The sequence below is a fragment of the Tetrahymena thermophila genome (genome assembly GCF_000189635.1).
Source record: "Tetrahymena thermophila SB210 genomic scaffold scf_8254382, whole genome shotgun sequence".
NCBI classification, from domain to species: Eukaryota; Ciliophora; class Oligohymenophorea; order Hymenostomatida; family Tetrahymenidae; genus Tetrahymena; species Tetrahymena thermophila.
This window is the reverse complement of record NW_002476166.1, coordinates 88,077-111,740: the sequence shown is the minus strand read 5'-3', so window position 1 is coordinate 111,740 and position 23,664 is coordinate 88,077. Positions and strand designations below refer to the sequence as shown.

At 23.0% G+C, this 23,664-nt stretch overlaps 10 protein-coding genes across 10 annotated transcripts; 6 read left to right on the top strand and 4 right to left on the bottom strand. All coding sequences in view use genetic code 6, as the record gives it.

Annotated features, from left to right (window-relative positions):
- Positions 1–133: 133 nt before the first annotated feature.
- On the bottom strand, positions 134–1,021 carry TTHERM_00947530 (aldo/keto reductase family oxidoreductase; the record flags this gene model as incomplete). Its single annotated transcript, XM_001030989.1, has 1 exon — positions 134–1,021. One exon carries the CDS (start codon positions 1,019–1,021, stop codon positions 134–136), a length of 888 nt encoding a protein of 295 aa, XP_001030989.1.
- Positions 1,022–2,138: 1,117 nt separating this feature from the next.
- TTHERM_00947520 (oxidoreductase, short chain dehydrogenase/reductase family protein) lies at positions 2,139–3,322 on the bottom strand (the record flags this gene model as incomplete). Its single annotated transcript, XM_001030988.2, has 3 exons — positions 2,139–2,520; positions 2,652–2,862; positions 2,950–3,322. The coding sequence occupies 3 exons, from the start codon at positions 3,320–3,322 to the stop codon at positions 2,139–2,141; spliced, it is 966 nt and encodes a 321-aa protein (XP_001030988.2).
- Positions 3,323–4,131: 809 nt separating this feature from the next.
- TTHERM_00947510 (ATPase, histidine kinase-, DNA gyrase B) lies at positions 4,132–10,209 on the bottom strand (the record flags this gene model as incomplete). The annotated part of the gene is made up of 5 exons (XM_001030987.2): positions 4,132–5,691; positions 5,756–7,363; positions 7,420–8,045; positions 8,193–9,802; positions 10,202–10,209. 5 exons carry the CDS (start codon positions 10,207–10,209, stop codon positions 4,132–4,134), a joined length of 5,412 nt encoding a protein of 1,803 aa, XP_001030987.2.
- A 917-nt stretch (positions 10,210–11,126) lies between these two features.
- TTHERM_00947500 (peptidase family M54 protein) lies at positions 11,127–12,167 on the top strand (the record flags this gene model as incomplete). Its single annotated transcript, XM_001030986.3, has 2 exons — positions 11,127–11,451; positions 11,548–12,167. 2 exons carry the CDS (start codon positions 11,127–11,129, stop codon positions 12,165–12,167), a joined length of 945 nt encoding a protein of 314 aa, XP_001030986.1.
- Positions 12,168–12,679: 512 nt separating this feature from the next.
- Positions 12,680–15,226, top strand: TTHERM_00947490 (hypothetical protein; the record flags this gene model as incomplete). Its single annotated transcript, XM_001030985.2, has 8 exons — positions 12,680–12,897; positions 12,955–13,023; positions 13,081–13,317; positions 13,408–13,872; positions 14,229–14,333; positions 14,383–14,487; positions 14,608–14,661; positions 14,713–15,226. The coding sequence occupies 8 exons, from the start codon at positions 12,680–12,682 to the stop codon at positions 15,224–15,226; spliced, it is 1,767 nt and encodes a 588-aa protein (XP_001030985.2).
- An 862-nt stretch (positions 15,227–16,088) lies between these two features.
- On the top strand, positions 16,089–16,427 carry TTHERM_000947489 (hypothetical protein; the record flags this gene model as incomplete). The annotated part of the gene is made up of 1 exon (XM_012800122.1): positions 16,089–16,427. One exon carries the CDS (start codon positions 16,089–16,091, stop codon positions 16,425–16,427), a length of 339 nt encoding a protein of 112 aa, XP_012655576.1.
- A 1,607-nt stretch (positions 16,428–18,034) lies between these two features.
- Positions 18,035–18,376, top strand: TTHERM_00947480 (hypothetical protein; the record flags this gene model as incomplete). Its single annotated transcript, XM_001030984.3, has 1 exon — positions 18,035–18,376. The coding sequence occupies one exon, from the start codon at positions 18,035–18,037 to the stop codon at positions 18,374–18,376; it is 342 nt and encodes a 113-aa protein (XP_001030984.3).
- Positions 18,377–19,532: 1,156 nt separating this feature from the next.
- Positions 19,533–19,964, top strand: TTHERM_000947479 (transmembrane protein, putative; the record flags this gene model as incomplete). Its single annotated transcript, XM_012800121.1, has 1 exon — positions 19,533–19,964. The coding sequence occupies one exon, from the start codon at positions 19,533–19,535 to the stop codon at positions 19,962–19,964; it is 432 nt and encodes a 143-aa protein (XP_012655575.1).
- A 2,195-nt stretch (positions 19,965–22,159) lies between these two features.
- TTHERM_00947460 (ADP-ribosylation factor-like protein) lies at positions 22,160–22,828 on the top strand (the record flags this gene model as incomplete). Its single annotated transcript, XM_001030982.2, has 1 exon — positions 22,160–22,828. One exon carries the CDS (start codon positions 22,160–22,162, stop codon positions 22,826–22,828), a length of 669 nt encoding a protein of 222 aa, XP_001030982.2.
- Positions 22,829–22,986: 158 nt separating this feature from the next.
- On the bottom strand, positions 22,987–23,649 carry TTHERM_000947459 (transmembrane protein, putative; the record flags this gene model as incomplete). The annotated part of the gene is made up of 1 exon (XM_012800120.1): positions 22,987–23,649. One exon carries the CDS (start codon positions 23,647–23,649, stop codon positions 22,987–22,989), a length of 663 nt encoding a protein of 220 aa, XP_012655574.1.
- Positions 23,650–23,664: the final 15 nt, after the last annotated feature.

The following is a 23,664-nucleotide window of genomic DNA, read 5'->3' as shown; positions in this document are numbered from 1 at the left end:
AAAATCATTAAATAATTACATAAAACCTATTATAAAAATATCTAAACCTAAGACAAAGCTAAATAAAAAATTGAATACTAATTTGAGTCATCAAAATAAAAATATTATTGTTAGGTTGATATCTATTACTTTTTCAGTCAAAGAATGGAACATAATTCCACATTTACATAGTAGAAGGATCGATGGTTCTTTGATTCTTATTAAGGGTTTCTAAATCTTTGAAATCTTCTTCAGAAAGTTTTACATGAATGGAATCAAAATTTTGTTTCAATCTAGCAGGTTTATCAGTTTTAGGGATTACTGAAAGTCCTTAGTTCAATAAGAATCCTAATAGTACTTAGGAAATAGAAGCATTGTGCTTTTTAGCAATCTTTTGAAGAATAGGATTTGACTCAACATCGTTGTATTTTGCTAAGGGTGCATAGGCAGTGACATGAATACCATAATTTTAGCAAAATTTAATCAGGTTTTTTTGCTGTATAAAAACACTGACTTCAACCTAGTTTGAAACTGGCTTTATTTTTGCATAGCTAAGAAGATCGACAAGAGCCATAACATTAAAGTTTGATACACCAATAGACTTAACTAAGCCTAATCTATTTGCTTCTTCAAGCTAAGCCCATGCTACATGAACAGGTAAGTGATGGAATTCTCCCTTTTCATTTGGGAAACCTAAAGGGAAATGCAGATAATATAAATCTATGTAGTCAAGTTACAAATCTTAAAGTGATTTTTTAACAGATTCAAGAATGTTGGTTCCTTAGTTAGGAAAAACCTTGCTTACAATAAAGAGATCTTTTCTACTATACTTTCCCTCCTAAAAAATATTTTAAAGAGCTTATCCTATTATAGCTTCATTTTAGTAAATGACTGCAGTATCAATATGGCGATATCCTGCATCTAATGCAGCTCTAAGTAAGTTAGTCATTTCGTCTTTACTATTTAGTAAAAAAGTTCCTAATCCAATTAATGGCATGATTTAACCATTGCTGAGTTTAGTAGAGTGTACTGATTTATTCATTTTAGATTTGTTAGGTTTTAATGTATTAGTTTTGTTTTGGATTAATTAAATCATTACAATAAAAAATTTTCATTTTTAATTAATAAAAAAAGAACAAATCCAGAAATTAAAGCTTGTAACAGCTGATAAAGTATGATATTTTCCAAATAATTTATAAGAAATAATTACTCACTTAATTTATTTTAATAAATTACTTTTCAAATTAAGGAGATCATATTTGTATTTTCCCTAATTCAAGTTTTTTACTTTTGGTCAAGTATAATTCTTATATATTTTATATCTTTAAATAGATTTATTTACCCTCTCTTTTTTTAAATATTTAACTTTTATCCATTTTTAATAAACATAATTCCTACAGAATCAAATTAAAATCGTAAGAAAAAAAATTGTTATTATGATAAATTTAAAAATTTTGATAATTAATTATTCTGAGTATTATAATCATAAATATATTAAATTCAAATTATTTGTAAGATTTACTACAATTTTAGTTAAAAATAAAGTAAAAAAAATAGATTTTAATTTTGGTTTAAAATTCACAAACTACCTACAGTTTAAAAATGTAATTAAATATACAATAAAATATTTTTTAATAATAAACTAAATAAAAATGAGAAAAATTATTCTAAAATGTCAAATTTTATCTTTTTATTTATTAATTTTTAGGTTTAGTTGCATGAAAGAAATTTTTTTTAATGATATAAAAATACTTTGAATAAAATTTTAAATTAGAATTTTGATTGTAAATATCTTAAATACTTAATTATTTTTAAAAATTAATAAAAGTTTGATTGTTTTAAATTAAAAAATATATAATAAGAAGATTAATATATAAATAATTAACTAATTATTAGGTTAAATGTGTTTATAAATTATTTTTAGTGGAGTTAAACAATTGCTTTTTATTATTAAAGTATTGAATATTAATTAAGAGAAAACCATTTTTTTTCCCCTAAGAAGTATTTATGAAGAAATAAATTCTATTTTAAAATAAATTAAAAATTTTTTAAAAATTAAATGAAATTAAAAATATTCCTATAGAGTTAAATAAATAACAGTAAATTTTATAATTATTTAATATTTATTTATTATAAATTTAATTTGGTTGATCAATAATTCAAATAAATCCTAAAGCAACAGCACTATCGTCCCATAACTATTTAGCTAACTCTTTATTTTCTGATAATTCTGAAGGAGTATTTAACTCACAATCGCTATAATATCCACCTTCTTTAAGTCTCTCATGCTTTTCTAAAGCACAGTAGAGTATAGTTTAAGCTCCTTAAAAGGTATCTTTGGTAAAGAGCCAGTATATAGGATATATAAGGTAAAATATAAGTTTATAAAACTTACTATCATCAAGAATTTCATCGATTAAATTACTTCTAACTGTACCAGGATGAACTGCAACTACCTTAGCACCTACTTTTTCTAATTTTCTTTATAGCTCTTTAGTGAATAACAAATTACAAAGTTTGGTTCTGTAATAAGAAAAATAGCTTTATTATAAAAAATAATATTTTTGATTTATCTTTTGTTGGCAATTCAATTCAAATCAAAGCATAAAATATTTTCTAAAAATTGAAATAAATAAATATAAAATTGGATAATTCAAGTTTTTTGTTTTTACGGGTCAAAATAATCTTCATCAGAGAGTTTTCCTATATCTATTTCGTCAATTTTAGAATGAGATGAAGAAGAAACATTGATAACTCTACATCTAGGATTTCTTCTAATCAAATCAAGCAGTTAATATGTGAGAGCAAAATGTCCCAAATGATTAACTGCATAATTCATTTCGTAACCATCTTCACTTATATCATATCTATTCTTCATAGTACCTTTTATTTAAATTAGTGCTCAAGTATACATTTATTTACACATACTTAGTAAATATCCTGTATAAATTTATTTAATTCATTATTTACCTGCATTATTGATAATGATATCAACCTAGCTAAACCTCCTCTTAAATAGTAAGCAAAACTAATTTACAGAATCCAATTTACTTAAATCGCAAGGAATATATTCTAGTTTTTCATTTTCAGTTTCTTTTTTTATTTCTTCAATAATTTCAAGAGTTTTTTGAGCATCTCTACATGCAAATATAATAGTTCCTCCCATCGCTGCTAAACATCTTGCTATTTCTAATCCTATTCCTCCTGAAGCTCCTGTAATAATTACGATTTTATTTGAAATATCTTTCTTCAAAGTGCATATTCCTCCATTAAAATACTGTTTAATGAAGTACAACACAATAGAACCGCTTACAAAAAGTAAAAGATTTATCCAAAATCCCATATTTCTACTAAATTTCTTTGTAAAAAATTAATCTAATATTTTTAAATAGTAATAAATTTATGATTTATTTAAGAATTATTCAAATTAATTTAATTTATAAAACGATATAATAGAAGAATATTCTTATTTTAAATGACATGAAATCTCTCACTTATAATTATCAATTTTCAAATTATACTTTTTTCAACAAAGGATTAAAACAAATTTTTTTATAAAAAATATATTTAAAAAAAATAATTGTTTTTTAAAATGAGTAAATTTTATAGAAATTTATTTGTTTACTCAATCACTGTAAAATAAAATGTTTTTAATGATCATACAAAGCGGTTTTTTAATCAAAGATTTTTAACCATTTAAAAATAAAACTAGAGTAAAAAGTTAACATTTTGATTTGAGGTTCTGAGAAAAATAAAGCTAAAATCAAATATCTTAAATGATTTTGCAATGTTTTTTTAAAAAAAATAAAGATATTTCCCTCTGAATTATTTTTAAAATAAAATTTTTTGATGACTCAATAGTTTTAACTTCCTTTTCATTCATTTTTATAAAATTAAACTGATATATAAATAATGATTAGTTGATTTTATATAAATACTTTTTTTCCTACTTTACAATAAAAATGGAGAATGTTAAAATATTAGATTCATTAAAACATAATTTAAAGATTGTATATAAGTAAGGTTTTTTATATAAATTGATTATAAAAGTCAGTCAGTATCTTTGAATTATAATTAATTGAATTATTATTTGTATTAGTTCTTAGTTTATTATTAATTTTAAAATATTTTTATTATATTAATTTAGAATAATCAATTATTCAAAAGCTATTATGGGATTAAGCTAGTGCTATCATAATATTTCGAAATAATAGCATCAAGAGCTGCTTTCATAATTGGTTTGGTTACAAAATCTACCATACCATGAGTATAAGCTTTCTTTTTGTCCTCTTCACCGTTGTAAGCACTGCATGCAATAATAGTTGGCTTTATTTGTTCTAAAATTTCATTATTATTATAGAAGAATTTTATTTCCCGAGCTACTTCGTAACCACTTTTTTAAGGCATGTTTATATCCATAAAAATTATGCGATATGTTTTACAACATTTAGAGTTTAGCTTGCTTTAAATCTTTTCCATAACCTAAGGAAAGTTAATTGCTGTATCAGATATTATACCATAAAATTATTTTAGCAGTTAACTTAGAGAAAATAGATTAAATTCTTAATCATCTACTATTAAAATTTAAGGGCAATTGCATCCGAATTATATTATGTTATTTTGAATGCATTCTAAACTTCGTTTTATAACTTAAGAATCTTTTTCCTCATAATATGAATTAAATCCAGCAGGTGACTCATATTTTTAATGATCAAGCAAGTGCATATCCTAGAAATCTTTAGATTTTATTGTTTCTAAAAGACTAACTTTTTTTTCACCTACACTCATTACATTTACAAACGACATCTAACCATACTAAGAATGATTTCTTGATGGCGATTATGGATTTCCAATGGTTGAATTATTGTTATTGTAGAAGTAATGATGTGCTTGTTTTGGTTTCTATTAAAAATCTTTTGGAGATTACTGCTCTTGAGCTACTGAGCTGTATGAATTAATGATATTCTTTCTTTAGCTCAATGATATTTATGTAAGTGAGATAGATCTCATTTTTAAATTCTGGTCTGCTGCATTAATTTATAGAGAATTATCACTGCTAAAACTCATTCCATCATTTTATCCATCTTTACATGCTGTATTTAAATTTGTTAAAGTTTTAGCATGGTTATTATGGTTATAGTTTATTTGCTAAATATTGTTATTATTATTTTAGCATCCATTAATGATTGAATTACTGATACTATTAGTTATTTAATTACTATTTGAAGTTTAAGATTATAATCTTGTCTAGCGTATACTACCTTTGATATTAGCTTGATTGCTATTTAAAGAAATATTTGAGTGTCTACGTTTTGTTTGAAAATGTTATAATAAATCTTTATCCTTATTTATTTGGGTTACTTATGGTCTTATTATTGAGAAATTAGCAAATAATCTTTCGTTTGAAACATCTTCGTTTTCATAAATATCTTCTTCCTTGTTTGAAATAGGAGGATTTTAGTTTTAAACAACAAATGAAAAGTTAGAACCATGATTCTTCTCACTTTATACTTATATTCCTTGGTTATCTTAAGGTCCTAAAGCCCTTGCTATACTATTACTTAAAGCCAAGCCTACACCACAGCCTTAGAGATTAAGCTTTGAATTATTACCTAAATCTATTTTGTTAAATATTTTAAATATCTCATTTATATTTTCTTAATTTATTCCTATTCCTGTGTCTTTGACTCCAATAGTTACTTCTTATATTCCCTTTTATAAAATTAATAGAAATGTTAAAATAATTATTATAAAGAATCAATAATTAATTAAATACCTTGTGAGCAGATGCATAAACAATAATATGTCCAGCAATTGTAAATTTCAATGCATTACTTAAAAAATTTAGAATCACCTGCCTAATTCTATTGGGGTCAGATTTAATTATTTTTGGTGTTTATGGATCAAAATAGCATGCAATAGTTAAGTTTTTCATTTTAGCTTAAATTTGAACCAGCGAAACACACTCTTTGAGAAGATTTTATAGATCAAATTCAACATAACCAAACTTAAAACTTCCATTTTCCAGCTGAACAAAGTCAAGAATATCATTAATCATATTCAAGAGGAGTTTATTTGAATTAAGAGCAGGCTGTATGTAATTTAATAGCTAACTTTGGTGATTTTATTCAGATTATGCAATGTTTTGCAGAACTTCCATCATAGATATTGAGCAATTCAAAGGAGTTCTTAGTTCATGAGAAAGTGACCCAAATAGTTGCATCTTTTATTTGATTAAATCCTCAACTTTTTTAATCATAAAATCTTACCACATCTTTTCCATTACAATCATAGCAACTTTCTACTATTCTCCAGAAGATCCTACAATAACTTGATGAATTATAATTTTAAGAATATACTACTCACCCAAATATTCGATTTGCATAGTAGAAACATTACCTTCCTGTTGGATGTATCCAAGTTATTGCTTTTATTTAAGTAACTCATCAAAATCTTTTGCATCATCACCTTACTTTTTTTTACAAGTATTATTGCTAGAGAGTGCTGCTGCGCTTGGCACATTGTTTTGGCAAGGTATTTATTTGGCATTTATTTGATCTTGAAAGGGGTTCTACTCTTCTTACTAAGCTTACTCGGTGTCACTTTGGAGCTGTTAATTAATTTTAACTGTAGGCTATTTTTCTCTATTAACATCAAGCTATTTAGCTAAGCTGTTACTAATGAGTTCATTATTTATAGTTTAAATGGATTCCTGTTGCTATTTAGCTTATATTTAATTTAAAGAGTGAGATGCCATAGTTGATTAATTATATGATAAACCTTTGCCATAAGTTGTGCTTTAAACCTGGTGTCCAATACTTGCTGCTTATGGTGAATTGATAATATCAGGCTCTACTGAATTGCTTGTGTAGTACATTTATTGATTAATTATTTTTTTTTATGATTTTATTTTTGCACTTGAGACTTATTGATTCTAAAGGCACGGAGTATGGTTATTTTACTGCTGCTAATCTTACCATCCAAGCATGATATTGAGAATGTTTAATACACTTTCTTCTCTTTGCTAAGCTTCTGTCTTATTGTCACTAGCATTGTCATTTGTATATTTCATATAACTCATCTGTCTTAAATTGTTCCTCATGATGCCACTTCCTCTTTTTTTCTAACTTGTAGACTCCACTCCGCTTTTTGGACTATTCATTTTACTATATTCAGGCCTTTAGAACTGCAATTCATTCAGTTAAAGTTCGGGATTTATAATTGATTAAGTTTATCCCAATTCATCTTCTTCTATAATCTATTTGTCCGTATCTCCTAAACTGTCTTACTATTGTTGCTAGTATAACTATGGCTAATGATTTTGCTGCAAGTGTTTAGTAGGAATGTTTGTATATGATGTTCTTCCCATATATAATTAAGATTACTTTTAATAATTATTAATACAATAACTGGTAAATTTATAGAAAAAATGTAACTTACAGACTACTATGCCTGATGGACCAAAGCATTATCATCTGTTATCCATCTATCATTTAACTCTTTGTTGCTAGATAGGTTTTAAGAAGATTTTTTCACAATTTTTTTACTTGGATTGTTTTAAGAGTGCTATGCATGTGAAGTAATAATTGGCTAAACAGGTATTATTTATTATTTGTCAGTATTTTATAAATTATAATTAATTAAGTTGTTTCTTTCAGTTCCAATTTCTATCATAGTTTCATTTACACTGTTTTAAGGACTCTTCATAATGTTCATTATTTATTGTTACTCTTTAAAGCTTCCGTGTTATTAGGAGTAAGAAATGGTTCTGTAATTTGGATTATTAACATGTACTATTGAGTTATTATTACTATAGCTTTGTCCATTCATATTTTATGCGTTCATGCTAATCCTTCTTATTCTAGAGTTGTCTTCTTCTTCATCAATCATATATCTACTGCTTCTCTCTTCTTCAACTAACCCTGAAGGTATAGCTGAATTGTCTCTTATAGACTAATTATTCATTTAAAACCCGTTTTGAGACTTTTAATTTAGTTATGGAGGAGTGAAACGGTTGTTGCTGACATCAATTTCCTTCTTTTATTTTTTATCGCTATTATTATATCCTAATATTTATCAAGAAAATAATTTAAGATATTTCTTAAAAGGAGAGATGAAATTTAGTCTTTCAATAATTTAGAAATTAAAACTAAAAAAATAAATTTATTTTAGTAAGTTTTTTTCATTCAAATTTGTAAAAGCTAAATTTTTACCATTAAAGATACTGTTATAATTTGCATTTATGCTCGAAGTATAATCTGTTTATCCATTTAAATACTATTAATCATCTTCACTTTCGATTTCTTCTTCTGCAGCAGCATTGAACTATGTAGATTTTTAAGCATTAGTATTCAAATTAAGTAGAATTTTTAATGCTTTTTATTCATCCTAACAATTAAGCATTTAAAGCATTTAAGTACTGGCATAGAGCAGATTTTTTCCACTACTTATTATTGCTACTCCAACAGGAATTAAACTAAATAGTTAAGAGTAAAAGCCACTCATTTTAAGATCATTTATTCTCTAGTTAAATGTTCCTTATCGCCTCAGTGGATAGCTTGTGTTATTCATAAAACTTGTACCAGATTGGTTTTTATCTATCATAACAGCTTTAGATGCTTAATAATCATTTATTTATTAAGGGTTAAATTATTAAGATTTATTCTGAATTGAGTTTTATTAAGCCAATTAAATGCTTTAGCTTATTTTATGCTTAGGAGTGTAATTTAAAGGAATTTCGTTTTCTCTTTTGTGTTGTGATTATAATTTAATAAATCTGGTAGCTAAATCGTTTTCCAAATCACTTTTTGGATCACCTTGTTCAACTGTAAGGCGAAGAGCTTCAAATAAAATTTGATGTTTTGAGTATTTCTTAAAAAAGGAGTATACCCGAACTTTAAAAATGTCAGTGGCCTATAAAGTAACTTGATGGAACAATATTATCAAGCTGATCACAATGGTATCAGGTTTGAAGCCACAGCAAATCCAATATTTCACTATAAAATAGGAATACCCTGATAAAAAATAAATTATTTACATAAAAGGAATTTTTAGTCTTGATATAAATAGTTTAAATGAAAACAGAGTGAGTACTCCAGTCCAAAATGCAGGACAATATTCTTATTCATTACTTCTCTAGGATTTCTGAATAGAGTCAAGGAAATACTCATAGATATATATCACAGCTGGAGTAGAGAATACTATTATCAATAAATCTCTCACTAATAAATAATATCCAGACTTTTTGTGATTATTTTCTTTTAAATCCACAGAATTTCGTTCTTTCTACTAAATTTTACAGCTAGATCTGCTATTTTAGTTTCTTTAAGGTTGCTTGTTTATGAAAGATGCTTGTTGAAAAATCGACTTAGTTTCTTACTAATTTTAGTTCTAAATTTACTAAGAAATCCTTAAATTTTATGGAATTGAAGAATTCATCTGCTATAGCTGCCTATTATGGTTTGGCGACTTTTATGAAAAGCAAGATGATTTTTATTGATGCAATATTAAATTTTTTTTCTTTCTTCTCAAATAAAACAAAATCAAAAACCAAAAGAAACTCAATGAAATGAGGTAGATTCCTCCTATAAGCTTTGGAATATCAATCTAATCGCTTGTAGCCTCTATTATAAATACTATACCTTAAGCAGTTAGCATTATAAATAAAAAATAAACTTAAAACTTTCTAGCCCTTAATCCCACACTTTTTAATATGCTCTACCAATTCTATCTAAATTTTTAATCATAATTCTTTCTCCTGTCGAGGCTATTTTCAATATTACTCTTGTCTTGGTATTCATTACCTTTCATTTACTTGAGGTCCCTTTTTATTAAAAAAATTCTATAGTTTAGTCAACTTTATTTGCAGTAGCAATCGCTTTAATAAAAGCAATTTTGTTCTGTTTACTTTGAATACACTATCCTCCTTTCTTGGTTATATGTATTTATATATACAAATATAAATAGGAGAATTACTTACTTAAATTGTTTGCTATATTTATTAATTATTTGTAATAGAAGATTATATTTTTCATTATTTTTCATTCGAATTCTTAAAAATTGTATTAACACTTAGAAAAGATTGTTTATATTAACATGTATGTTTTACCTAATTATTTAATTTAATTTTTAACCATTTAGTTAAATTCGTATTTTTTTGATACAGTTCTAGTTTTTACTATTTTAAAATATATATTTTAAAGGTTAGCAAATATAAAATTACCATATCATTTTCAATCTGCAATTGACTCTTTGAGAAATGTTACCTTCTTTCTGAATCTTTTTGAATCAATCTTTTTTTTTTTTAATCTTATATTTATACTACAAAGATTAATTAATTACACATATTTGCTTGTGTTTAAAGCATCATAAATTGCTCTTTATTTTTTCTTTGCTACGATGGAAAGTCAAATATATTTCATAAATTCAGTAGAAACTGTGATCTTTTGCCTAAAACATTTTAATAATTTGAAATGAGAGATTTAAAAGATTGTTAATATCTATTATAAAAATATTATTGTTTTTTTATGTTTTACTCTATTGAGTATTTGTAGATTTTTATAAATTTTCTTTTAAATTCTAACTAACTTTATATTTTTTTGAGGCAAAATATTTATTTTAAGGAAATTCAATTATTTATATGTTATTTTAGAAAAGCTAGAAAAATTAATTTTTATAGGTTTTTTTTATTCTTTTCTAATAAAATCGCTGAAATTTTATAGTCTTAAAAGTAGAAGGAATATTATCTTAAGGCTTGTAGTTTATTACTAAATATTTTTAATTAACTTAACTAATTTAAAACCTTATTCTTCATTTTTTTTAATTTGTTGGTAATAAATAAATCTTAAGTAATTAATATTTTTTTTATTTCAATTGAATTTTTTTATTTTGATTCAACGTTTTGACAAACTAAAAAATAATTTTATAAAAATTTATTATTTTAAGTCTTTGTGATTAAAATCATTTTTTTTAAAATCCTTGGTTTTATATAGAAAGAAATATATAGAAAATTACAATTTATTAAATCAGATTTTGTTATGTGTTGGGAATCATAAATAATTTTTTTATTAAAATTTGAGGATTTATGAATTAATTCATAAATTCAACTTTAAATTTCTAAAAAAATTTTGAAAACTTTTAGTTTAAAAATGGACTACAAAAATAAAAGCTACTTCTAAGTACCTGGTGAAGCAGATAGGAAAAATGCAATTGGATCATTAGCAGGAGTTCCTATTAAAATAAAAAAAGCAATTTAGGCAATTTAAAATGAATTTCAAAAAATAGACGCACCTTAATAGGGAGATTGGCTTTGGGACCATGAAGAACTTGGATAGCCTTATGAATAATATGTATCGACTTTTGAAAAGAGAATTTTTAATAAGGAAAACTCCAATACAATTTATATCCAACCGCTTGAATAAAATATGGGATTTAACAAAGATTTAAAAAAATTTTGTAAGGCTTTTTTTAAAGGTAATTATATTTATTATGAATTTGATAAATTATTAATTCTACTAAAATGTTTAATCGATCTTTTGTACCTTATCATTTTAATTTTTATAAAAACAGACTGCAGAGTGAAAGTTAGATAGCCAATAATCATACAGGATATCCCGGCTGTATAGAGAAGAATAAATGAATATACATAAAAGCTGTAACTAAACACAAAGGATATTTTAAATTACTTAAAGACAAGACTACCAAAAGATGCAGTCTGTATGATTGGTATAACAAATACAGATCTATACCCAAAAGATGAATGGAATTTTGTATTTGGTCAGGCTTCGCTTATTCATGGAGTAGGCGTATTTTCATTTGCTAGGTATTTATATAAAAGCAATGATATTCTATCAAACACTTTAGAAGATTAAGATACAATCATTTATAGGGCTTGTAAAATTATGGTTCATGAGATATCACACATGTTTGGATTAAGACATTGTATATATTTTAAGTGTGTAATGAACGGGTGCAATCACTAAGAGGAAAGTTATAAATCTCCTTTAGAGTTATGTGTAATTTGCTTAAGAAAACTTCAAAATAATATTGGTTTCTCAATCATAGAGAGATATGAAGATTTAATTGAGTTTTCTTAAGACAGACCATATTTTTCAGAAATCGATGTGCCTATCTATGAGAAATTGAAAAATTTAATAAAGACTGCCTACGGTCCACATTACTAAAAATGATATATTACATTAAATGATACTAATTATTCCTTTAAAGTAGAATTTCCAATTACAAATTAAATAGTTTTATTAATATTAATAATAAAATAATAATAATAAGTAATAATATAAATATCCAATTTAAATAACTAATAAGTAAATCATATATAATAACTTACTTCAATATAAATTCAAAATTTGTAATTTTTAACTTATTTATGTATAGATAGATTAAGATAAATAATTAATGTTTATGTAATTTTATTAGAAAAATATTTTTTTTTTATACAATTTTCAATTCTTTTGAATTCTTATCAAAAATCTCTATTAATCTTTAAAGCGTATAGATCATACATAAACTATAATACAGATGTACCTACGTACATATAATTCTTGCAAGTTTTGCGTTAAGGAAAAAAAAAAATTTGATTTTGATTCGAGGAGAAAAATTTGATTATATTAGTTTTTCTTATAAAATTGATAAGTAAAATTTTAAAAATAATATTAAGAGTAAGTAATTTAATAGAGTAAAAATGGATTATAATTATGACAGCGATTCAGATTACGTGACTGATGAATCTAGCTCTCTTTCAGAGGAAGATTATAAGATTTATAAATAAGTAGAAGTGGACTAGATTAAAAAAAAGCATTAAAACGAAATTGTTATTCTAATAAGTAATGATAAAAAAAATCAAGATTTAAGATATCATGCTGAAAAGATAAGAGATGTAGTTTTCAAAATAATAGACGAGTGATTTTGCAATTAATTGCTAACATAATTTAATACATTTATTTTTATAATTAACAGCAACGTTAGTGATGAATACTATTGTAAACTCATTTCTTCATTTAAGAATATCAGATCTATTAAATTTGAGTAGCATTTTTATTATTGAATAATTTTAATAAAACAATTTAAAATAAATATCTTTAGGCGTGATTTATAATTTTTGACTTGCACCAAATCAATATAGCTAGCTTATAATATGCTTAGATGTATTAATTTGTCCTAAATACAGGAAATAAATTTAAGCCTACCTATCAAAGAAAAGTATACTGAATAATTTAGTACAGAATAATAGTAGAATGTAGTTTGGGATGGAGATGATGACATTATGTAGGAAGAAGGAGATAAAAACAAAAAGAAGTCTAATTCTAAAAAAAACAAAGAGTAAATAACTCATTAAAAGCTTTTAGATTTGAATACTCAAATTAAAAAATAAAATGATGTATTTAATTACTTATATTTAATATTTCATAGGTAATAGCTGATTGAAAAAGAAAAAATGGTCAGGGCAAATAAATATGAATTATTTTAAAATATATTGAAACTAATACAAAGTTCATGTTTTTAACTAAAAGAGTTAACTTTAATTATGAATTCATGGTATAGTGATGACTCAGCAACAAATAATTTTCAGAATGTTTTTGATTTGCTAGAGGCTATTCTCAAAAATAATGCTAATTCTATTTAAGCTTTTCATCTAAATGCCTTTTAGTGGGGTTTCTATAATAGAAACTTCACATCAAATAACTTCGATCAGATAGTTGAAGCTCTAATGAAAATAAATCCATAAAATTTTTAGGAACTAACTTTAGATTTTGGTAGATGGGGATGTGAAGAATATAAAAACTATAAAATATTTAAGGATTAAAGTGTGATCTAATTATCTTAGGCCCTTTCTAATTTTAAAAATTTAACTTACTTATAACTGAATTTTAGAAGGTAAATCTTAAAAAACAAACATTTTTTTATTTGAAAAATAGTTTTAATTCAAAATTAAATAATAAACAAGAAGAGTTAATTTTATATTTTCCAAGATATTTTTTAATTAAAATTAATCTATAACATTTTTAATGCTTGTATTTGTCCATAAAGCTTTTTATTTCATAAAAATATCATCTGATGTTTATAAAAACATGGTAGTATTTATTTAATAGTCATTAAATAGTAGCTAGAGTTGGCATGAATAGTTATAGTTAATATTTTAAAGTTTTTAGTAATAGGAATAATAACTTTTATTGCATTTTGATTAGATATCTAGATCAGATTAATTTAATTTATTATTTGTTTTATAAAAGTTGGGCATATGATAATGAATCTATTACTGACTTATCTATCCTTTCTCTCTTTAACTCAATTCAATGCTTATAAAAGTTAATAGTCTTAAATATTGAGGTTTCAAGGTAAAATATTTTACACAATATCAAAATAAAGATATCTATAAATTTATAGGTGGAAATATCAGAATAAATGTATCACAATATAGAGTATTAAGCAAATTGGAGCAACATTATTATGTTTAAAGAAGTTAAAACTGTTGGCACTTTCACTCAAGACGTAAATTTTTATAAAATGAAATAAAATAAATAGAAAGTTAAAAGGCTATTACAAAAATATTTTTTTTAATAAATAAGATGGTAAATAAGTACAAAAAGTGAATTAATTGCTCTTTTATAGGTCCATTAGTCAACTTTATTCATTCCATCTCTCAGGAGAGAACCAAAAATAATCGTAAATTTTTTATTTTAGGTAAATAAAATAATAATATATATATTAAAATAGATTGAAGACTACTATTACCACTGTTTGGCATCATAACTTATAAAAATTAAGGATCTTTAAACCAAAAAAATAATAGACAATAAAAAATTATTGTATTCATTTAAAGCAATTCAGGAATAGTACTCTCAATAATTTCGTTAAGAAATCATATGGCATATTACATCTTTATGTTCTAACTTTGATTATTAACTCTTAGAAAAACAAATAAAAGAATGTATGTCTATTGAAAATGTAGATTTTAATAGGAGCTGGTTTTGATTTGTCTATACTCAAGTTAGGTGTTTCCCTTTTAAATCAATTGTAAGTATGCAACAAGAAAAATGAATAAACTTTGTATTTATATAAAGATTCATTAAAAATATTATCTGTATCTTTATATTCATATGTTTAGTTTAAGTAGTTACAAACATATTTTACAAATATTTGTAAAAATTACTAGCAATTAATAACTAATTTTTAAGATTACTTAAATTAAATAAAATTAGTGAGTGATTCATCAAAAATCTTTGATTGAAAAGTAAGTGATTAAATTTATTTGTTTTAATTACACTTAATTTATTTGATAAATAAATTGTATCCTTTTAGCATTTTTGATGAAATCTGAAGAATAAAATTAAAATTAAAATATTAAATCAAAAAATCAGAAAATCAGAAAATTTAAAATGCCTACAAGAAAAGAATAAAATGTATTTTGATAGTATTTTATGAAATTTTTATAGTTTTTAAATTATTCCTTTTCAATTTTTGAAAATAAAAGGAAAGGAATTTAATTGAGACATGTAACAATTAATTTATTTTCTCTAAAATAAAAATTTTTAGTATTTTAAAAAAGTTATGATTTATTTTAAAAGATATTTTCTTCTTGGTTAAGTAATCTTTCAGATTTTAAAACTATATAATACAAGTTATGATATTCTTTTATTATTCATGTTCTGAATAAATGAATCCAGAATCAGTTCATCATCTTAAGCAAATATTTTTCTTATTTATCAAAATAAATCTAGATTTAATTTCCAAGATCTATTTTTAGAGTATTTGTAATAGCAAATAATTTATACGAATTTAAAATTCTTTTAAATTATAAAAATGTTCTACTTAAAAAATTCAATTTTGAATAAAATAAACCAACCACTGATTTATTATATTTAGAAGCAGGTCATATATTATCCAAAGATAAATAATCTAATCAGGTACAGTACTATTTTTTAACCAATAACTAAATAATAAAATAGATTGTTGTATTTCAAGCATAAGCATCATCAAATTTTAATATTTGCAATAACTAAAAAATTATTTAAAAGTTAAGAATCAATTTAAAAATTTAATAATAGTTAAATAAATTAAAAAAAAATAATTAAGAAAAAATTAAAAAGAAAATGAGAAAATTAATATTCTTGGCTGTTATTGCTGTTTGTTTGAGTATTGCTTATGCTTAAAGTAATAACGATCATATAGAAGGTGGTTATTAATAAGTTGAATACAATTAAGAGACTCATGGAGAAGCCTACTAAGCTGCCTTACATTACTTGAGTTCTAAGGAAATCGAAACTTCTATCAATCCTAAACTTGTTGCTGTATACCAAAAGATTGTCAGTGGTGCTATGTACAAATTCCATATTATGTTTAATGACTAAGGGTGGATTGTTGAAGTTTGGAGCTAACCTTGGTTAAATAACTTATAAGTTGTTTCTTTCAAGAGAATTCCTAAAAATTGAATTTAACAAAATAAATTTAATCATTTAAAATAATGATGAAAAACTATATTAAAATTTGTTATAAAATACTTTCATTCTAAAAATAATTCATTCATATTTTTTATATAGTATAATAATTTACTTGGCTTTTGAATTATTTCAATTTTTTTTTCATTTAATAATTGAGGAATTAATTATTTTTTGTACAATAGAACACAAAAATAAACAAATAAAAAAAAAATATTATAATCGATTCAAAGTTGTTACTTTTAAATATTGATATTTAATGTAAATTTTTCAATAAAATAATATTTATGATTTAATAGCCCAAAATAGATCAAAAAGTTAAACAAATTTAGAATTAAAAAATCTACTATTATATTTATTTAAAGCAATTCAGGAATATTAAGAAATCATATGGCATATTACAACATTATGTTCTAACTTTTATTATTAACTCTTATAAAAACAAATAAAAGAATGTACGTCTATTGAAAATGTAGATTTTAATAGGTGCTGGTTTTGATTTGTCTATACTCAAAAACAGTGTTTCCCTTTTAAACAATTGTAAGTATGCAACAAGAAAAATGATTAAATGTATTTTTATAAAGATTCATTAAAAATATTATCTGTATCTTTATATTCATATATTAAGTTTAAGTACTTACAAACTTATTTTACATTTCTTTGCAAAATTACTAGCAATTAATAACTAATTTTTAAGATTTCTTAAATTAAATAAAATTAGTGAGTGATTCATCAAAAATCTTTGATTGAAAAGTAAATGATTTAATTTATTTGTTTTAATTACACTTAATTTATTTGATAAATAAATTGTATCCTTTTAGCATTTTTGATGAAACTAGAAGACTAAAATTAAAATATTAAATCAAAAAATCAGAAAATGTAAAATGCCAACAAGAAAAGAATAAAATGTATTTTGATAATCTTTTATAAAATTTTAATAGTTTTTAAATTATTCCTATACAATTTTTGAAAATAAAAGGAAAGGAATTAAATTGAGATATGTAACAATTAATTTATTTTCTCTAAAATAAAAATTTTTAGTATTTTAAAAAAGTTATGATTTATTTTAAAAGATATTTTCTTCTAGGTTAAGTAATCTTTCTTATTTTAAAAACTCTAGAATAGAAGTTATGATATTCTTTTATTATTCATGTTCTAAATAAATGAATCCAGAATCAGTTCATCATCTTAAGCAAATATTTTTCTTTTTTATCAAAATAAATCTAGATTTAATTTCCAAAATCTATTTATAGAGTATTTGTAATAGCAAATAATTTATACGAATTTAAACTTCCTTTAAATTATAAAAATGTTCTACCTAAAAATTTTATGTACAATTTTGATTAAAATAAACCAGACACTGATTTATTATATTTAGAAACGAGTCATATATTATCCAAAGATAAATCATCTAATCAGGCACAATACTATTTTTACCAATAACAATATAATAAAATAGATTGTTGTATTTTAAGCATAAGTGACATCAAATTTTAATATTTGCAATAACTAAAAAATAATTAAAAAGTTAGGAATCAATTTAGAAATTAATAATAATTAAATCAAAAAAAAAAATTAATTAAGAAAAAATTAAAACGAAAATGAGAAAATTAATATTCTTGGCTGTTATTGCTGTTTGTTTGAGTATTGCTTATGCTTAAAGTCATAACGATCATAGAGAAGGTGGTTATTAATAAGTTGAATACAATGAAGAGACTCATGGAGAAGCCTACTAAGCTGCCTTACATTACTTGAGTTCTAAGGAAATCGAAACTTCTAACATCACTCCTAAAATTGCTGCTGTATACCAAAAGATTGTCAGTGGTGTTATGTACAAATTCCATATTATGTTTAATGACTAAGGCTGGATTGTTGAAGTTTGGAGCTAACCTTGGTTAAATAACTTATAAGTTGTTTCTTTCAAGAGAATTCATAAAAATTGAATTTAACTAAATAGATTAAATCATTTAAAATAATGATGAAAAACTATATTAAAATTTGTTATAAATATTTTCATTCTAAAAATAATTCATTCATATTTTTATATAGTATAATAACTTACTTGACTTTTGAATTATTTCAAACCTTTATTTGTTTAATAATTGAGGAATTAATTATTTTTGTAATATAGAACACATAAATAAACAAATAAAAAAAACATTATTATGGATTCAAATTAATAGCTTTAAAATATTGATTTGTTTAAAATAATATTTATGATTTAATAGCCCAATATAGATCCAAAAATTAAACAAATTTAGAATTAAAAAATCTATTCAGTCAATAACATCAAATCTCAAAAGATTTTGAATTTCTAAAAATTCATTATTTTAAATTTATAATAAGAAATTTCACCATTTATTCAGCTGATTTTTTTATTTAAACAAGATAAAAACCTTTTGTTGGAAAAAACATCAAACAAATGAATCAATGAATGAAGGAAGTATTTAAATTATCTAACAAAATAGCAACTAGATACTTAGAAAATTTTCTATAAAATTCATACTAATTAAGTTAGAAATGAAAAGATTGCAAATTTGAATATAATGTGATACAAATGTCATAATTTAATTATGTATTTTACTAGAAAAATTTAAGATTTTTAAATAATAAACATTGAGATATAATCTATGACTAAAATTCATCTATATTCTGAAGAAATAAATACACTCTTTCTAATTTTAGATGCTAAATTTCAATTTTTTTATACCGTATTTATACAGAAAAAATATATAAATTTATCAATATTTATTTTTATTTAGTTGCATGTTTTATATTGATTATCATGCCAAAGCTCTACAAAGAGGGCAACTCCTTTTATATGTGAGAACTTCTTTAATACATGAATCATGATATTTATGTTAGCAAGGTAAAACAATTTACTTTTTATATTTTTAATAGTTATCAAGGCAAATAGAACAAATTTCTTCAATTTAAGATTTTGAACGCACTTCATTAGAATCATAGCTTACCTCTTCAGTAGCTGCACTTATAAAAGAAGGATTTTAAATTTAAAATACAAAATCTTTAGCTTGTTTTCTTTTGGTGTTAAGATAATGAATATTGAAGCCAGCAAAAAAGACATTAAAAATAAAGAAAATGTAATAAGAAGGTCCTACTCTTGAAAGTACATTTTAAGCTATAGGTATACTAATAACTCTATTATCAATTAATTATACTGTAACAAGTAAAGCTATTGCGATATTCATCAGCACTAATGCAAAAAAAATAGAAGAAAATATATATGTTATAGCCTAGGACAGTTTTAGATATTTGACTCGTTTAGAGTTATCCAATTACTTTAAACTATAGTAGTAGAAAATTAAGTAGATGAATTCTAAAACCATAGTTGCAGCAACACATAAAAATACGTAAAGCTCTAAAAGTGTAAATACTACTAAAAATGACACTCCTAAACCAAATAGAGCAATACTCAATCTAAGATTTTTTCTGTATGTTTAACGTGACCTCATTATTTTATTAATATATTTTATTTCTGGAAAGTTTATGTGTCTTTAAGAGAGTGATTGACTTCGTTTATTCTATGAATAAAGGAATAAAGACGATTAATTATTTTTAATTAAATTGAATCAAGTTTTTATGCTCTATAAATGTATTTAAATTTATGATTTGTTATACTGTATCTTATTTAATCTAGAAGACATTTCAAATTTATGGTCATTAATAAATATATTATCCCAAATGACAGCATTCACTTAACATTTAACATCATAATCTATTAATTTCACTCTATTTCATCTTTAATACAGATTTATTGAATCTTGCCTATTTGAAATTTATTTACACTATATTTGTATCATGATAAATTTTAATTATCTTTTCATCTCTTAAATCAAATATGATAAATCTGTATGTGTGTAAACAGTCTAAGTATTATAATTATTATTTTTTGTTTATTTACTAAATTATATTATTATTTTTTGTATTTTTCAATTATTTTTTTCTAAAAGTGTATTTTTTATTTAAAATTCCATTTTAAAAATTTAATTTTTCAACTTTTTAGTAGAGATTAAAAGCACTAATAAAGTATTTTAAAATTATTTATAAATTTATTTATAAAAAAAAATAAAATTTGAAAAAGAACAATCTTAACATTTATTTATTTATTTATTTTATTGAACTAATTTTTAAATGATTTGCCATTTAAATAAATTAAATTATGATAAAATTTCATATTTTTATATTTTTGAAAATAAAATTTAAGGATGATTATTTGCTTTTAATTTTTAAAAATATTAATAAAAAAATACAATATTTTTAAATAAATTTTAATTTGAATTATTTGAAAATTAATATTTACTGAAGACTTTAAATAAGCTTATTTGAATATTTGATTTTTTTTTAATTTTGAATTAAAAATATTTTAAATTATGCTTTAAAAATATTTCAAATTTTATGATTATTTATAAATAAGAGCTTTTATGTGTTGGTGTTTTAATTTAACATTCATCATTTTTGCAGTAAATTTAATATACAATTTTTTTAATCTTTTTTATCTATGAGCAATTGAAGGGGTAAATTGAATTTAACCCATTTACCTTTTATATTGAAAATAAATTTTATTATAATAAGATATTTTTAAATTATTTAAATAATATGAACATTAATTTTTTTGAGGACTAAATGAAAAAGACATTAATTTAAATATCAGATATTTTTATACAATAGTAAAGTTTTTGCGGTTGATTTAAAATTAATAGTTTTACTGAATTTAATTAATTTACAATAAAACAATTTGCCTTAAATTTGATAAGCAATTTTATAATTTCGCAGTCTTGAAAATTAGAAAATATTGATTTTCTAATTATAAGGTGGCTATTTTCATTCTTTAATGATAAAATTTATGGTTATTAATTTACAATAAAAAACATTAATTATTTTTCAAAATTATATTTATCCTAAAAATCATTAACACTTTTTAACTAATATTTTATGATTTTTATATGAGGTCAATAATCATTTTTAATTTTACATTAGTTTCTTTAAATTTCATTTCAAAAACAAATTTACAATTTAAAATTCTATCTTTTCTATGCTCTGAAAGTAAGTTTTTTACAAGAAAGTTAGTCAGCTAGTAAGCTATACATTTAGCCAGTCATTCAGTAAAAATTGTTAAAATTTAATCTCAAAAATATAATTTCTAAACATTACCAATCTATTAAGGTTAACCCAAATATGTTTGAGATTACACTTTTTATTATTGCTTGCTGAAAGTAATTAAAAATTTTTAAAAATTTACCATAATTTTTTCAAGGAAGTGATTTGAAGATTTTGGTTATAAGGTAAGAAATAATAAATAAATAATTTATTTATTTACTTTAACCAGAATGAAACTCTATTTATCGATCAAAAGGGAAAAATTAGTAATTTATCTTCTTCATCGGCAAAACTTAATTTACAATTGATATCTTGGAAATTATTAAAGGTTTGAAAATTTTGATTGACTGATTGAATAATAAATTAGGCTAACACAAATAAAAGAGAAAGGTATGTAGGCAGATTGATAGGTAAATAGGCAGAAAGTATAGAGAATATTAATATAAAGATTTGTTTACAAAAAAATAATAAAAAGCATAAAGGCAAAAATTAAGTTTATAGATAGTCATTGTTTATCAACAACAGCTATTAAAAAAATTATAAAGCAATTAAACAAAAACAATTAAATAGAATAAAATTAAGGTTATATATTCTCTAAAAGCAATAAAATGGGTTGTGGTAATTCTCACTCTATCCTAGAGCCTAAGGGCAGAAAAATTATAATGATGGGAGCAATAGGAAGTGGCAAGACAAGTATTTTATACCAGCTCACTAAGAAAATGCAAGTTCCAGCTATTCCCACAGTAGGTCATAATGCAGAATACTTACAAATTAATAAAGAAAAGTTTGTTCTTTATGATGTAGGCGCTCGTAATAATGATTTCAATTAAATACAGCATCTGCTTGAATCAGCAATAGCATTGGTTTTTATGATCGATGCCTCCAACTCCAACGTTTAAGTTTTCAGAGAAAGTATTGATTTATTTCATTAATGCGTCAAGTGTCCTTACTTTTAAGGAATCCCTGTAGCCATCTGCCTTAACAAATAAGATATGGCAGAAAATATATATATAGATGAGGATGTAATTATGAAGAACTATCCATTAGATTAGATTCAAGGAGGCAATTATAAAATTTTTAAAATGAGTTATAAAAATAAGACTGGAATAGACGAACCATTTGACTGGATTTAAGGATAAAAATTGAAACCATCTAATGTTAAAAAGGCCCCTCGTTCTCCTAAAAGAGGTTAAGGAAACTAATATGGCTTCCCACTATCAACAGAGCAACCATAATCTAATGGAAGTAAGGCTTTGCCTGAGACCTAAGATATTTGAGCAGTTTCTTATATTAACATCATAAATTTTACATAACATAATGAAAATTTCTTTAATAAAAGCAAGTAAACTATATAAAATTCGAATACTGCAGAAAAATAAATATACAGTTCTGCTTCTTAATTATCTCAAATTCAATATATCTCTTTTAGACATTGTCACGCTTTTTAGTAGGTTTTTTTGATATAGTTAATATTTTAGACCTACCCTTACAGGGTGATTGCAGATCTATACAGAAAATAGCTCGAGCATAAAGAGTCATTAAGTTATTATTTAGTTAAGCGTTATTTTATTTTGTATTTATTATCAACTTTACAAAGAAAAAAATAAAAATTGACTTTAAGTTATCTTAAAAATTGCTCACTTGAATTAAAAAAACAACAATAGAATAAGCAATTTTTCATAGCAAATAAATAAAAATAAACCCTAAATAAAAAAACTATAAAAAAATTTACTGACTCTGAATTATCCTATTCTGCTATCTAAATACTTAAACATTTTGAAACAAAGTTATCTATCTTAATTAAGACAGAAATTACTAACAAATATTTAAAAAAAAAAAAAAACTTTTTGACTAAAAAAAGCGTAAATAATACTAAAAAAAAAAGAGAGAAAAACAAATATACTTATTTATACTATAATTAAGAAGCCAGTATACTTATATTTTTAAAAGTTTAAATCAAATTAATAATTAATAACTTAATCTATTCTAATTAGAAACCTTTATAAATTAATAACAAACAGTTTGTCTATTTCTACTATTAACAATAATTAAAATAAAAAGAAACTATAATAATTATAATTTATCTTAACTATTACATTACAAACGCATATAT